The sequence below is a fragment of the Macrobrachium nipponense genome, chromosome 6 (genome assembly GCF_015104395.2).
Source record: "Macrobrachium nipponense isolate FS-2020 chromosome 6, ASM1510439v2, whole genome shotgun sequence".
Classification (NCBI taxonomy): domain Eukaryota; kingdom Metazoa; phylum Arthropoda; class Malacostraca; order Decapoda; family Palaemonidae; genus Macrobrachium; species Macrobrachium nipponense.
In genome coordinates this window covers 130,391,095-130,403,191 of record NC_061108.1, presented here as the reverse complement: position 1 = coordinate 130,403,191, position 12,097 = coordinate 130,391,095, and the positions used below count along the sequence as shown (strand labels likewise).

The window sequence follows — 12,097 nt, the reverse complement described above, 5'->3', positions numbered from 1 at the left end:
TCAGGAGACACGTCAAGAATCGATGGTGGTATTGTTTACAAAGATGAAGGCAGAAGGATAGTCTCTAGTAGAGTATTTTATTAGTATTATGATTATTATTATTTATTATTATTATTATTATTATATTTTATTATTTTATTATTATTTATTTATTATTATTATTTTTGTATTTAGTCCATTTTGGTTCCTGTAAAAGAAAACTATCGTGCCGGCTTTGACTGTCCGTCCGTCCACCCTCAGATCTATAAAAAAAAAAAAAAAAAAAAAAAAAACTACAAAGGCTAGAGGGCTGCAATTTGGTATTTTGATCACAAACCCTCCAATCATCAAACATACCAAATTGCAATCATTCACCCTCAGTAGTTTTTATTTTATTTGTCATTTTCAGCGCATCATTCTGTTTGATAGGTCACGTTAAAGTCGTCGTCTCCTTCTTTTGAAAATAAGCACAAGAGATTTCAAGAGGGCGACAAAATCAGACCCTTTTCGCCCATGTAAGTCTTGGTATGTATTTGAAATTCTACTTAAAAGCCTTAATTTAGCTACAGTAATACGCAAAAGCTAAACGATTTCGAAGCGTACGAATATAATACACAACATTCACACACGAGAAAAGGGTTCTGATTCTACCCAAATCTATAACTAAAGACCGTGATTATTCGTATTTTTCAATATTATTTACTAACACACGCGATAATACTATGCTATCATAATGAGAAAAGAACTCTGCTTTATGGGAGAATGGCGTCACGTAGAAATGCCTAACATCCAGGGTTGGAGTAATTACACTTGAGGAAACGAATTACAATTACTTTCAAAAAATGTAAATTACATTTGGATATAGCGATTACATTACAATTACAATTATTCAACAACAAATCACAGCTGATTTCTGTGCGAGAGTAAACGCCCATCTTTGGCACAGGGGGCGAGCAAATCCAGCTGATTTATTTCTAGAATTGTATGTGATAGAAGAGCGGAGGTCATATTAAAAGAATATTTATTATAGTTAGGAGACACTTAGACTGTGACCTTGAATTCTGGTTACCTCACTATAGGATGGAGAAAGCAACGCATCGCTCCTAATGGAGCCCAAATCCTTACTACTTGAATTTTATAATTACAGCTAAATTACAAATTATATCCTTCTGATTAATTCAATTACAATTACACGGAATTCTGTAATCAATTACATTTCAATTAGATTACAATAACTCCAACCCTGGATCTCACTAGTAATCATAACAATATATCTGAGTCTAAAGGCCGCCACTAACGTTCAGTTATACCTGTACAGTAGGCCTGTGCAGGCACAACTGAACCCATTAACGTTCAGTTTTGCCTGCACAGGCATAACTGAACGTCAGGTATTGACGGACTTCAATAACGATAGCGTTCATGAGAGTTGAGGCCGATGTACGTGACAGAAATACTTAATTTTCCATCTGAAATTTCCGATTCTTTTGCCAAAACGAAGAACTATGAACTTCACGTCTTCGTTTTCACCCAGTTTTTAAAGAAATTCTATATTTCAGCGTAAATGTTTCCTCGAGTTAGTATTTAGTCATAGCACAAGGGCGAATACGTACGTACGTGTGTGTGTGTGAGAGAGAGAGAGAGAGAGAGAGAGAGAGAGAGAGAGAGAGAGAGAGAGAGAGAGAGAGAGAGACTTCGGAACACTAGATCGAAGCATGAGTTGGAGCCTATAGCATACCACCGAAGGAGACATTCTGGATCGCTGAAGCCGAAGAAGTCTTCAGAAGACAGGAAAATCTTAGAAGACAGAGAAGTCTAGACCGAAGCATGAGTTGGAGCCTATAGCATACCACCGAAGGAGACATTCTGGATCGCTGAAGCCGAAGAAGTCTTCAGAAGACAGGAAAATCTTCAGACAGAGAAGTCTAGACCGAAGCATGCATTGGAGCCTATAGCATAACGCCGAAGGAGACAATCTGGATCACTGGAGCCGAAGTCTTCAGATGAAAGGGAAATCTTCAGAAGACAGAGAAGTCTTCAGAAGCCGACGTCACAGCTCATGGCTTTTTCTAATACTACCCATAAGACAAACCTCCTGTTGGGTAATTCGCAAGCATGTTTAACCATACTGTCGAATGTGTTAGCAACTTTGCTATGACTCAGCTCACTACAGAGAGAATTCGGGATTTGTTGATCATATTGTTAGTCCTTGTTTGTTGGTCTTTTGTCAGTTTCCTTCATGGAAACTGTTTTGTTGGACTGGTCGCAGGACTTGTGATCTTTGTCATGTCCCAACTCCCTGTGGATTTATTGTTGATCATATTGTCAGTCCTTCTTTGTTGGTCTTTTGGCGGTTTCCTTCATGGAAACTGTATTGTTGGACTGGTAGGAGGACTTGTGATCTTTTTGATGGCCCAGCTCCCTGCAAAGGGAGTTGTGGATTTATTGTTTATATTGCAAGTAGTCCTTTGTTGGTCTTTTGGCGGTTTCCTTCAGGGGAACTCTTTTGTCGGACTGTTCAGAGGACTTGCAAACTTGTTGATGGCCCAGCTTCCTGCAAAGGGAGCTGAGGATTTATTAGTTATATCGGAGGAAGTCCTTCCTTCTTGGTCGCTTGGCAGTATCCTTCAAAGGAATTTGTATGCCGGACTGTTGGGAGGTCTTTCTGCAGTGTTATTCATATTATTCCTGAAACATCAGGATAAAAACTTGGCTTGCGAGACGGCTGTTAACGATGAAGAACTAAGGATTCCATCTGAGCTAGATAACTTGCAGGATATTAATCAAAATCTGGAAAAAGAAGTGGAGGAGGCTCACGAGAAGATCTGCAACCTCCTCGAGGATAAGGCCCAGATGGCTACAAAAGAGGATGCTCTCTTGCAGAGGATCCAGGATCTGGAAAAGGATTTGTGTACTGTGAAAAATTCCCATGCTGAAGAGATCCGTGATCTAACCAAGGAGACTGAAAGGCAATTAGGAGAAGCAGAAGTTTTGGAGAAGGAAAATAGAGTTCTGAAGAAGATTAATTACAAAACCGAAGGCTTAATAGTTAAACAAGAAGAAGAGATAGGTTATTTGAACGCCCTCATTACTACAAAAGATTTAGCATTGATGAATGACAGGCAGTGTATTAAAGAGCTGCACAAGAGACTGAAAAATCTTGAAGACGAACGAAAGTCACTCCAAGAACGCCTAAACGAATGTGAGTCTGAACAAGTAAAGACTGCAGAGGAAATGGATAAGAAAATACATACGTTAGAAGACAACCTTGAATTTCACCTAAACGAAAGGAAGGATCTGATGAAAACGATGACAGGAGAGAAAGAACGGGAAAAGGGTGGCTTGCATTTCCTAATGATAGTGGATGAGGAAGTCACTAAATTAGAACATCTGATAAACAGCGCAGAATCTGATCTGGAAACTTTCAGACCACAGATGAGTGAAGACGTACAAGGAAAGGTCTTAGCAGCCATGGGAAAAGCCCGCCTCCTCATTGCTCAGAAGGTGGAACAGTTTAGAGGGCTATGTCAACAAAATATTAATGGGCCCAAAGGTGAAGAGCCAGCTATAATGGATGCAGATCTGGCTGGCTTTTGGGACATGGTGTCCATCCAGGTGGATAATGTACACCACCTTTTCAAAGAAGTCAATATTCTTAAAACTAATGGATGGAAAGAGGACCTAAATACACACACCACTAATAATGTCAACGAAGCCCCTATGAAGAAGAAACCAGTGAAAGTTATGAAAAAATCTATGAAGAGTTGCTCTGAGAAACAAAAGGCAAGAGAAGATGCCCGCAAGAAGCTACTAGAAGAGAGACGTAAGGCAATGAAGGAGGCAATAAAAGCAAACAGCAGCAAAGATGGAGTGGAAATTTGTGTGACAGAAGAGAAAATGTCTCATTTGCAGGAGAATTTACCAGGTCAAAAGGAGGACAGGACAAAGAGCGATGAAGGTGGCCCAGTGAATGAAAAAACGGAAGAAGTGGAAAAACAAAAGGAAGGCCACCATTTCTTACAGTTAGTTGACAAAGAAGTTTCTGCATTACAAGACCTGATAAATAATGCTGAATCTGACCTGGAAATCTTCACACCACAGATGAGTGAGGAGGTACAAGGAAAGGTCCTCGCTGCAACAGGAAAGGCGCGCCTCCTTATCTCACAGAAGATAGAACAGTTCAGAGGCCTTTGTCAACAGAATATTGATGGGCCCAAAGGTGAAGAGCCCGCTATAATAGCTGAAGATTTGGCTGGCTTTTGGGACATGGTGTTCATTCAGGTAGATAATATTCACGAGCTTTTCAAAGAGATCAGGGATCTTAAAAATAATGGATGGAAGCAGGACCTAAACACACAGACCACTAATAATGTCACCAAAGGCCCTGCAAAGAGAAAACTAGCTAAAGTTATGAAAAAGCCTGTGAAGAGTTGCTCTGAAGAACAAAAGGTAAGAGACGAGGCCCGCAAAAAACTACTAGAAGAGAGACGTAGGACAATGAAGGAGGCAATGAAAGCAAACGGCAGCACAGGTGGAATGGAAATACTAGTGGTAGAAGAGAAAATAACCCATTTGCAGGAGAATTTGCCAAGTCAAAAGGACAACAGGACAAAGAGTGATGAAGGTGGCCCAGTTAATGAAAAAACCGAGGAAGTGGAAAAACAAAAGGAAGGCCACCATTTCTTACAGTTAGTTGACAAAGAAGTTTCTGCATTACAAGACCTGATAAACAATGCTGAATCTGACCTAGAAACCTTCACTCCACAGATGAGTGAGGAGGTACAAGGAAAGATCCTCGCTGCAACGGGAAAGGCGCGCCTCCTTATCTCACAGAAGATAGAACAGTTCAGAGGCCTTTGTCAACAGAATATAGATGGGCCCAAAGGTGAAGAGCCCGCTATAATAGCTGAAGATTTGGCTGGCTTTTGGGACATGGTGTTCATTCAGGTAGATAATGTTCACGAGCTTTTCAAAGAGATCAGGGATCTTAAAACTAATGGATGGAAACAAGAACAAAATACAAAGACGACTAATATTGTCACCAAAAACCCTCCAAAGAGGAAACCAGTGAATGCTATGAAAAAAGTTTTGAAGAGTTGCTTTGAGGAACAAAAGGCACGAGACGAGGCGCGCAAGAAATTACTGGAGGAGAGACGTAAGGCAATGAAGGAGGCAATGAAAGCGAAACAAGCTCGACCTGAAGCAAATGGTGACATGGATGGAGTGGAAATTCTGGTGTCAGAAGAGAAAATAACCCATTTGCAGGAGAATACAACAGGTGAAAAGGAGGACAAAAGGACAAAGGGCGATGGAGGTGCCGTAGGTAATGAGAAAATAAAGGAAGTGGTAAAACTAAAGGAAGGCCACCATTTCTTACAGTTAGTTGACAATGAGGTATCTGGAATACAAGACCTCATAAACAATGCTGAATCTGACCTGAAAACCTTCACACCACAGATGAGTGAAGAGGTACAAGGAAAGGTCCTTGCAGCAATAGGAAAGGCGCGCCTCCTTATATCGCAGAAGATAGAACAGTTCAGAGGCCTATGTCAAAAAAATATTGATGGGCCCAAAGGTGAGGAACCCACAATAATAGCTGAAGATTTGGCTGGCTTCTGGGACATGGTGTCCATTCAGGTGGATAATGTACACCACCTTTTCAAAGAGATAAGTGTTCTTAAAACTAATGGATGGAAAGAGGACATTTTTACACAGGCCACTCATAATGTCACCAAAGGCCTTGTGAAGAGGGAACCAGTAAAAGTTACAAAAAAGGCTATAAAAAGTTGCTCTGAAGAACAAAAGGCACGAAATGAGGCCCGTAAGAAACTACTGGAGGAGAGACGCAGAGCAATGAAAGAAGCAATGAAAGCTAAACAAGGTCAACCTGATGCAAATGGCAGCAAAGGTGTGGAAATTCTGGTGGCAGAAAGCAAAATGACCTATTTGCAGGAGAACTGAATAGAAATTTATCACAGCATAGTTTGATGGCTACGAGGTTGAATAACTCAAGAAAATTGGGAGAGGCTTCGTGTTCCCCCAGCACGAGTCCCTCCTACAATGCTGTGGGTCTCCAACCAAACAGTCATCAGGATAGCCAGTGGCTCATTCACAATGCCTTCAAAGCAGTCTAGTAAAAAATACGTATTTTGCAGCAGGCCATGGCTGCAAATGCCCAAAGGGGCAAAAGTAATTTGTCACAGACTGGCTCAATGGCTGTGCGGTTGAATACCTCGAGTAAAGTGGGAGAGGCTTCGTGTCCCCCCAGCACGAGTCCCTCCTACAATGCTCTGGGTCTCCAACCAAACAGTCATCAGGTCAGCCAGTGGCTCATTCACAATGCTTTCAAGGCAGTCTAGTGAAAAATACGTATTTTGCAGCAGGCCATGGCTGCAAATGCCCAAAGGGGTAAAGGTAATTTGTCACAGACTGGCTTGATGGATGAGAGGTTGAATTCCTCGAGTAAAGTGGGAGAGGCTTCGTGTTCCCCCAGCACGAGTCCCTCCTACAATGCTCTGGGTCTCCAACCAAACAGTCATTAGGTCAGCCAGTGGCTCATTCACAATGCTTTCAAGGCAGTCTAGTGAAAAATACGTATTTTGCAGTAGGCCATGGCCGCAAATGCCCAAAGGGCAAAAGTAATTTGTCACAGACTGGCTCAATGGCTGCGCGGTTGAATACCTCGAGTAAAGTGGGAGAGGCTTCGTGTTCCCCCAGCACGAGTCCCTCCTACAATGCTCTGGGTCTCCAACCAAACAGTCATCAGGTCAGCCAGTGGCTCATTCACAATGCTTTCAAGGCAGTCTAGTGAAAAATACGTATTTTGCAGTAGGCCATGGCTGCAAATGCCCAAAGGGGCAAAAGTAATTTGTCACAGACTGGTTCAATGGCTGCGCCATTGAATACCCTATCAGGTCAGCCAGTGGCTCATTCACAATGCTTTCAAGGCAGTCTAGTGAAAAATACTTATTTTGCAGTAGGCTATGGCTGCAAATGCCCAAAGGGGCAAAAGTAATTTGTCACAGACTGGTTCAATAGCTGTGCGGTTGAATACCTCGAGTAAAGTGGGAGAGGCTTCGTGTTCCCCCAGCACGAGTCCCTCCTACAATGCTTTGGGTCTCCAACCAAACAGTCACCAGGTCAGCCAGTGGCGCATTCACAGTGCCTTCAAGGTAGTCTATTTTGCAGAAGACCATGGCTGCAAATGCCCAAAGGGGCAAAAGTCAGTTGTCACAGACTGGCTGGATGGATGAGGGGTTAAATTCCTCGAGTAAAGTGGGAGAGGCTTTGTGTTCCCCAAGCACAAGTCCCTCCTACAATGCTCTGGGTCTCAATCCTAACAGTCATCAGGTCAGTCAGTGGTTCATTCAGGCTGCCTTCTTAGCAGTCAGCTGAAAAATATGTATTTTGCAGTAGGCTATGGCTGCAAATGGCCAAAAGTAATTTGTCACAGATGGGCTCAATGGCAGCACGGTTGAAAACCTCGAGTAAAGTGGGAGAGGCTTTTTGTCCCCCCTGCACAAGTCCATCCTACAATGCTCTGGGTCCCCGACCAAACAGTCATCAGGTCAGCCAGTGGCTCATTCACAATGCCTTCAAGGCAGTTTAGTGAAAAATACGTATTTTGCAGTAGGCCATGGCTGCAAATGCCCAAATGGTCAAAGTAATTTGTCGCAGACTGGCCGGATGGCTGAGGGGTTGAATTTCTCGAGTAAAGTGGGCGAGGCTTCGTGTTCACCCAGCATGAGTCCCTCTCTCAATGCTCTGGGTCTCCAACCCAACAGTAATGAGGCCAGCCTGTGGCTCATTTTTGCTGGCCTCTAGGAAGTCAGCTGAAAAGTATGTGTTTTGCAGCAGCCTATGGCTGCGAATACCCAAAGGGGCAAAAGTAATTTGTCACAGACTGGCTTGATGGTTGCGAGGGATGAATACCTCAAGTAAAGTGGGCGAGGCTTCGTGTTCACCCAGCACGAGTCCCTCCTACGATGCTCTGGGTCTCCTAGAGGCCAGCATAAATGAGCCACTGGTTGACCTGATGACTGTTGGGTTGGAGACCCAGAGCATTGTGGGATGGAGTCATGCTGGGTGAACATGAAGCCTCTCCCACTTTACTCGAGGTATTCAACCCTGCAACCATCGAGCCAGTCTGTGACAAATTACTTTTGCCCCTTTGGGTATTCGCAGCCATAGGCTGCTGCATAACACATACTTTTCAGCTGACTTCCTAGAGGCCAGCATAAATGAGCCACTGGCTGGTCTGATGACTGTTGGGTTGGGGACCCAGAGCATTGTAGGAGGGACACGTGCTGGGTGAACACGAAGCCTCGCCCACTTTACCCAAGGCATTCAACCGCGCAGCCATCAACCCAGTCTGTGACAAATTACTTTTGACCCTTAATGCTGGCCTCTAGGAAGTCAGCTGAAAAATACGTTTTTTGCAGTAGGCTATGGCTGCAAATGACCAAAGGAGCAAAAGTAATTTTTTCAGCTCGTTGAAACCTGAAAACATCCGTCTTTTGGCGAAAACTGATGTATTACACGGTTCAGAGGAGTGTCAAATACGATATGAGGTACACAGATAGATTAGTTTTATTTTTCATGTATATTGTCAAAAAAATAAGTATGTTTAAGTATTGTTGTGATTTTTTTATATTTTCATTACTGTCAAAATGATTTGGTGCTTTGGTGATGACAGTATGGTGCTTCTTTTTGACATTTTGAATTGAACATGTTCAGTGAAACATGTCAGTTCGACTACTATTACTACTGTCGCTGATCATCTAGTGCCGTTCCTATAGCTCTTAGCAACAGTGTACGACTGCTGCATGATTAGCAAACTGTCGTACCTACAGCAAGTCAATAGCGCAATACGGCGGCACCTACAGAATCTGACGTACCCCCACTACACTATGTTATTTGTAAGGCAGGAAGTCTGAAATTGACGCATGCGCAATTCACTGCCGTACCAATATCTATCGGAATCAGAGATATGGCTGCCGTACCAATATCCTGTGCCTAATTTAAATGTGCTTGTTATTTAGAATGTTGCCACTTTGGTTACGAATTTAGTATAAAGTATGGATCAAGTGGCCAGTATATCAACTTTATTTTGTATAATGATGCCAAAGACTGGACTGCTAGGCTACTTTAGCGGCAGCGCTTGTGTTGTCTGTACGAGTAGAGGCCACCAATCTCGGAACGTGCCACTTCTAGAAAACCAACTTGAATTACACCATTATTTCATAATTTAGGAGAAAACACATACTTCAAGAGGATTTTAGAGGTTACGTTGTGCTGCCTGGCTTTATGGGCCTCAACTCTTGAATGATGCTCATGGCAGCGAATTAAAAGTACTTTTTTGGGAAAGTGGCCGCATTCAGGGATCGGTGATCACTATGTCGCCGTTCGGTCCAGTTTAGTGTATTTTGTTAGCACGTGCGACAGTACCATAATATTGTATACGTCGCCACAGAATTTGATATCAGTAATGGTCATTGTACGGCCATAAACATCTGTGAGATTTCCCTTGGGGAATATGAAGGTTAGGTCAGGTTAAGATGCATCCCTGAATTAAGGCCTTTAAGCGTTTTAATACAGATTAACTTGGACCAATATTTTTTTGCTTTTTGCCTATTATGTGGTTGTGTATTTTAGACCACTCATATTAGTGAAAGTCACTGATTTTTGGTCACTTTCATCCATCGACCTAATAACCACCCTGGATTGCAAGTGGTGTTTTGCCATAATTATTGAATGAAGGGGGCGATAAAATGCAAAATCAAATAACACTGGCCAAATTGTCAAATAAACTCTGAACAGTTGATTGGAAGATGGAAAAAATGGTTTATAACTGTATACGAATAATTCGTGTCAAAACTACCGAATTCATGTTCACTTAGTCATAGATATCAATTCAAGGTTCGGAGAAACTTGGCATGTATTCATTTGTTTTCAGCAAAGTCTGCTTTGGCTTTATTAAAATTATGCCTCTCTTATCAGTTACAAACGAAATCCGGTGAAATTTACGTCGTTTCCTCTAGGCTGTTTAAATTTAAGCTTTGAAATACGAGTTTCTTAATAGTTTTGGTGTGCATTTATAAAATACATATACATACTAGCCACAATATTTGATAGTAATTTTATTTCATAAACTGTCGTTAATCTCAATTGCTTCGATCGAATAAACAAGGTGTCTTATCTTGGATATTTCTTGTTCACTCTCATTCTCTTAATGTAATACATTAATTTTGAAATAGAATGTGTAATGATTTTTCAAAAATGTGATTGCTGACATGCCAAAAATTGACTGAATTTTGTTGTCCATTGTTGTAAATATTTCGAAATTATTTTAGTCTTGTCCTCTCCCTCGTTTATGATGTCCTGGAAAATCCAGATTTCAACTTCAATTTTACAATAATGGAGAAGACCGCATTCTGAACTAGTTTACGTTTATTTATATGTCGTACTTCACACGTGAAATGTAAGTCTTAATTAAGCTGATGACTGGAACAGACAAGTGCGCTCGCGATCTTATTATTCAAGCGAATTTCGGGTGAAAGCCTTGAACGGCTTTGATCTTTATTCTGGGAGAGAGAGAGAGAGAGAGAGAGAGAGAGAGAGAGAGAGAGAGAGGAGAGAGGGAGAGGACGAGAGAGAGAGAGAGAGAGAGAGAGAGAGAGAGAGAGAGAGAGAGAGACTATACCGAGATGTCTATCTGAATAGGAATAGGTTCTAAAATTAGATGTGCAATACTGAGAGGAAAATTGTCTTGTCGTACAATTAGTGATTTTTAGTATTGAACAAAGGCTTTGGTGTTTTGTCGTAGGGAAAATAAGTAGGAAAATAATTCTTATAAAATTGGTTATTTTTAGTATTGAATAATGATTTGGTGTTCTGTCGTCAGGAAAAAAAGCAGGGAAATTGTGTTCGTCATAAAATTAGTAATTTTTTATATTGAATAATGGTTTGATGCTCTGTTGTAAGGAATATAAACTCTGCTCTCATTACCATAACCGTCTTATGATTGATCGAGTGAATGATTGAAGCCGCTGAGCAAAAATTAAGAGGGAATTTTAATGTTTCTTATGGTTGCACAGGCATCTTTCAACTGGCTGGTAACCCCTCCATACATTGTGCTGGGGATTCTGCAGTCATTTAACAAAGCACTTTTTTTTACTATACTTTTGTTGTTGCAGTTTTGTTACCCAACTATTTTTAATTTTATTTATTAATTTTTTTTGCTGCCATTTTTTTCGTTCGTGCATACTATCGATTTTTTAAAATTTTGTTTTTTAACTTCAAAAAACGGAACTAAAACAAAACAGTGTCAATAATAACGCTTCTAACGTTGTATTTCGTTCTTCCCACCAACTAGCATCTGAATGAGGGGACATTCAGACACTTAACCCTAATCATTTTGATATAAAATGTTAGCGAATATTTCGGTATTATATTCCAGTCATTTCGAGTAACAAGTGGAATGATATTTATTCTTTCAGATTTAATATTAATTGGACAGCATAACTTCCGCTTCGTTTGCGATTCCGCGGCATCAAAAGCGTCAGTAATTTTTATGATTTTAATTGGCCTCTGATGAAAAGTTTTGTTTCATTGAAACCGGAAATTTTATTCTTTTATCACATACCAGTCGTGTGTGTGTGTGTGTGTGTTAGTTTGCGATGTAACAAAATTAATGTAGGCGCGTTTAAAAGGTACATGATTATGATTTCATTTATACAAATTCGCTTTTTTCAACTTTTGTCTAGTATGGCTTTCATGATACATGCAGTTGAAATGACATTATTGTGTATTGGGAGCTGAAAATTTTGTCGCGTTTACAGACCTTATTTAAAGCTCGGTATTATCAGTGGTTTTGTTCATACGTATGGATAAGTTTTTGGGTTAAAGGTATTCCAAAATTGCGTGCATCGTTTTTCATTATTTATTTTATTAGTTATTCATTTATTTACACAATGCAATAGATGGAAACTTGGTTGAATTGTAAATTGTATAAAATCTTCCTCATACGATAGCATATATGTTTATTCTACAATTATGTATGTTCTACATACATATTACGCTCCCCTAACAATAAGTGTTATTGCGATATTGTCCTTAGCTA

General features: G+C 40.8%; 1 protein-coding gene across 1 annotated transcript; it reads left to right on the top strand.

Annotated features, from left to right (window-relative positions):
- The first annotated feature begins 2,517 nt into the window (after window positions 1-2,517).
- LOC135216640 (uncharacterized) lies at window positions 2,518-5,937 on the top strand. Its single transcript, XM_064252024.1, has one exon. The coding sequence runs from the start codon at window positions 2,518-2,520 to the stop codon at window positions 5,935-5,937; it is 3,420 nt and encodes a 1,139-aa protein (XP_064108094.1).
- Window positions 5,938-12,097: the final 6,160 nt, after the last annotated feature.

Bases quoted from the DNA above. Each gene is read 5' to 3' on its own strand.
- LOC135216640 (XM_064252024.1), top strand. From the start codon at position 2,518: ATGGCCCAGCTTCCTGCAAAGGGAGCTGAGGATTTATTAGTTATATCG.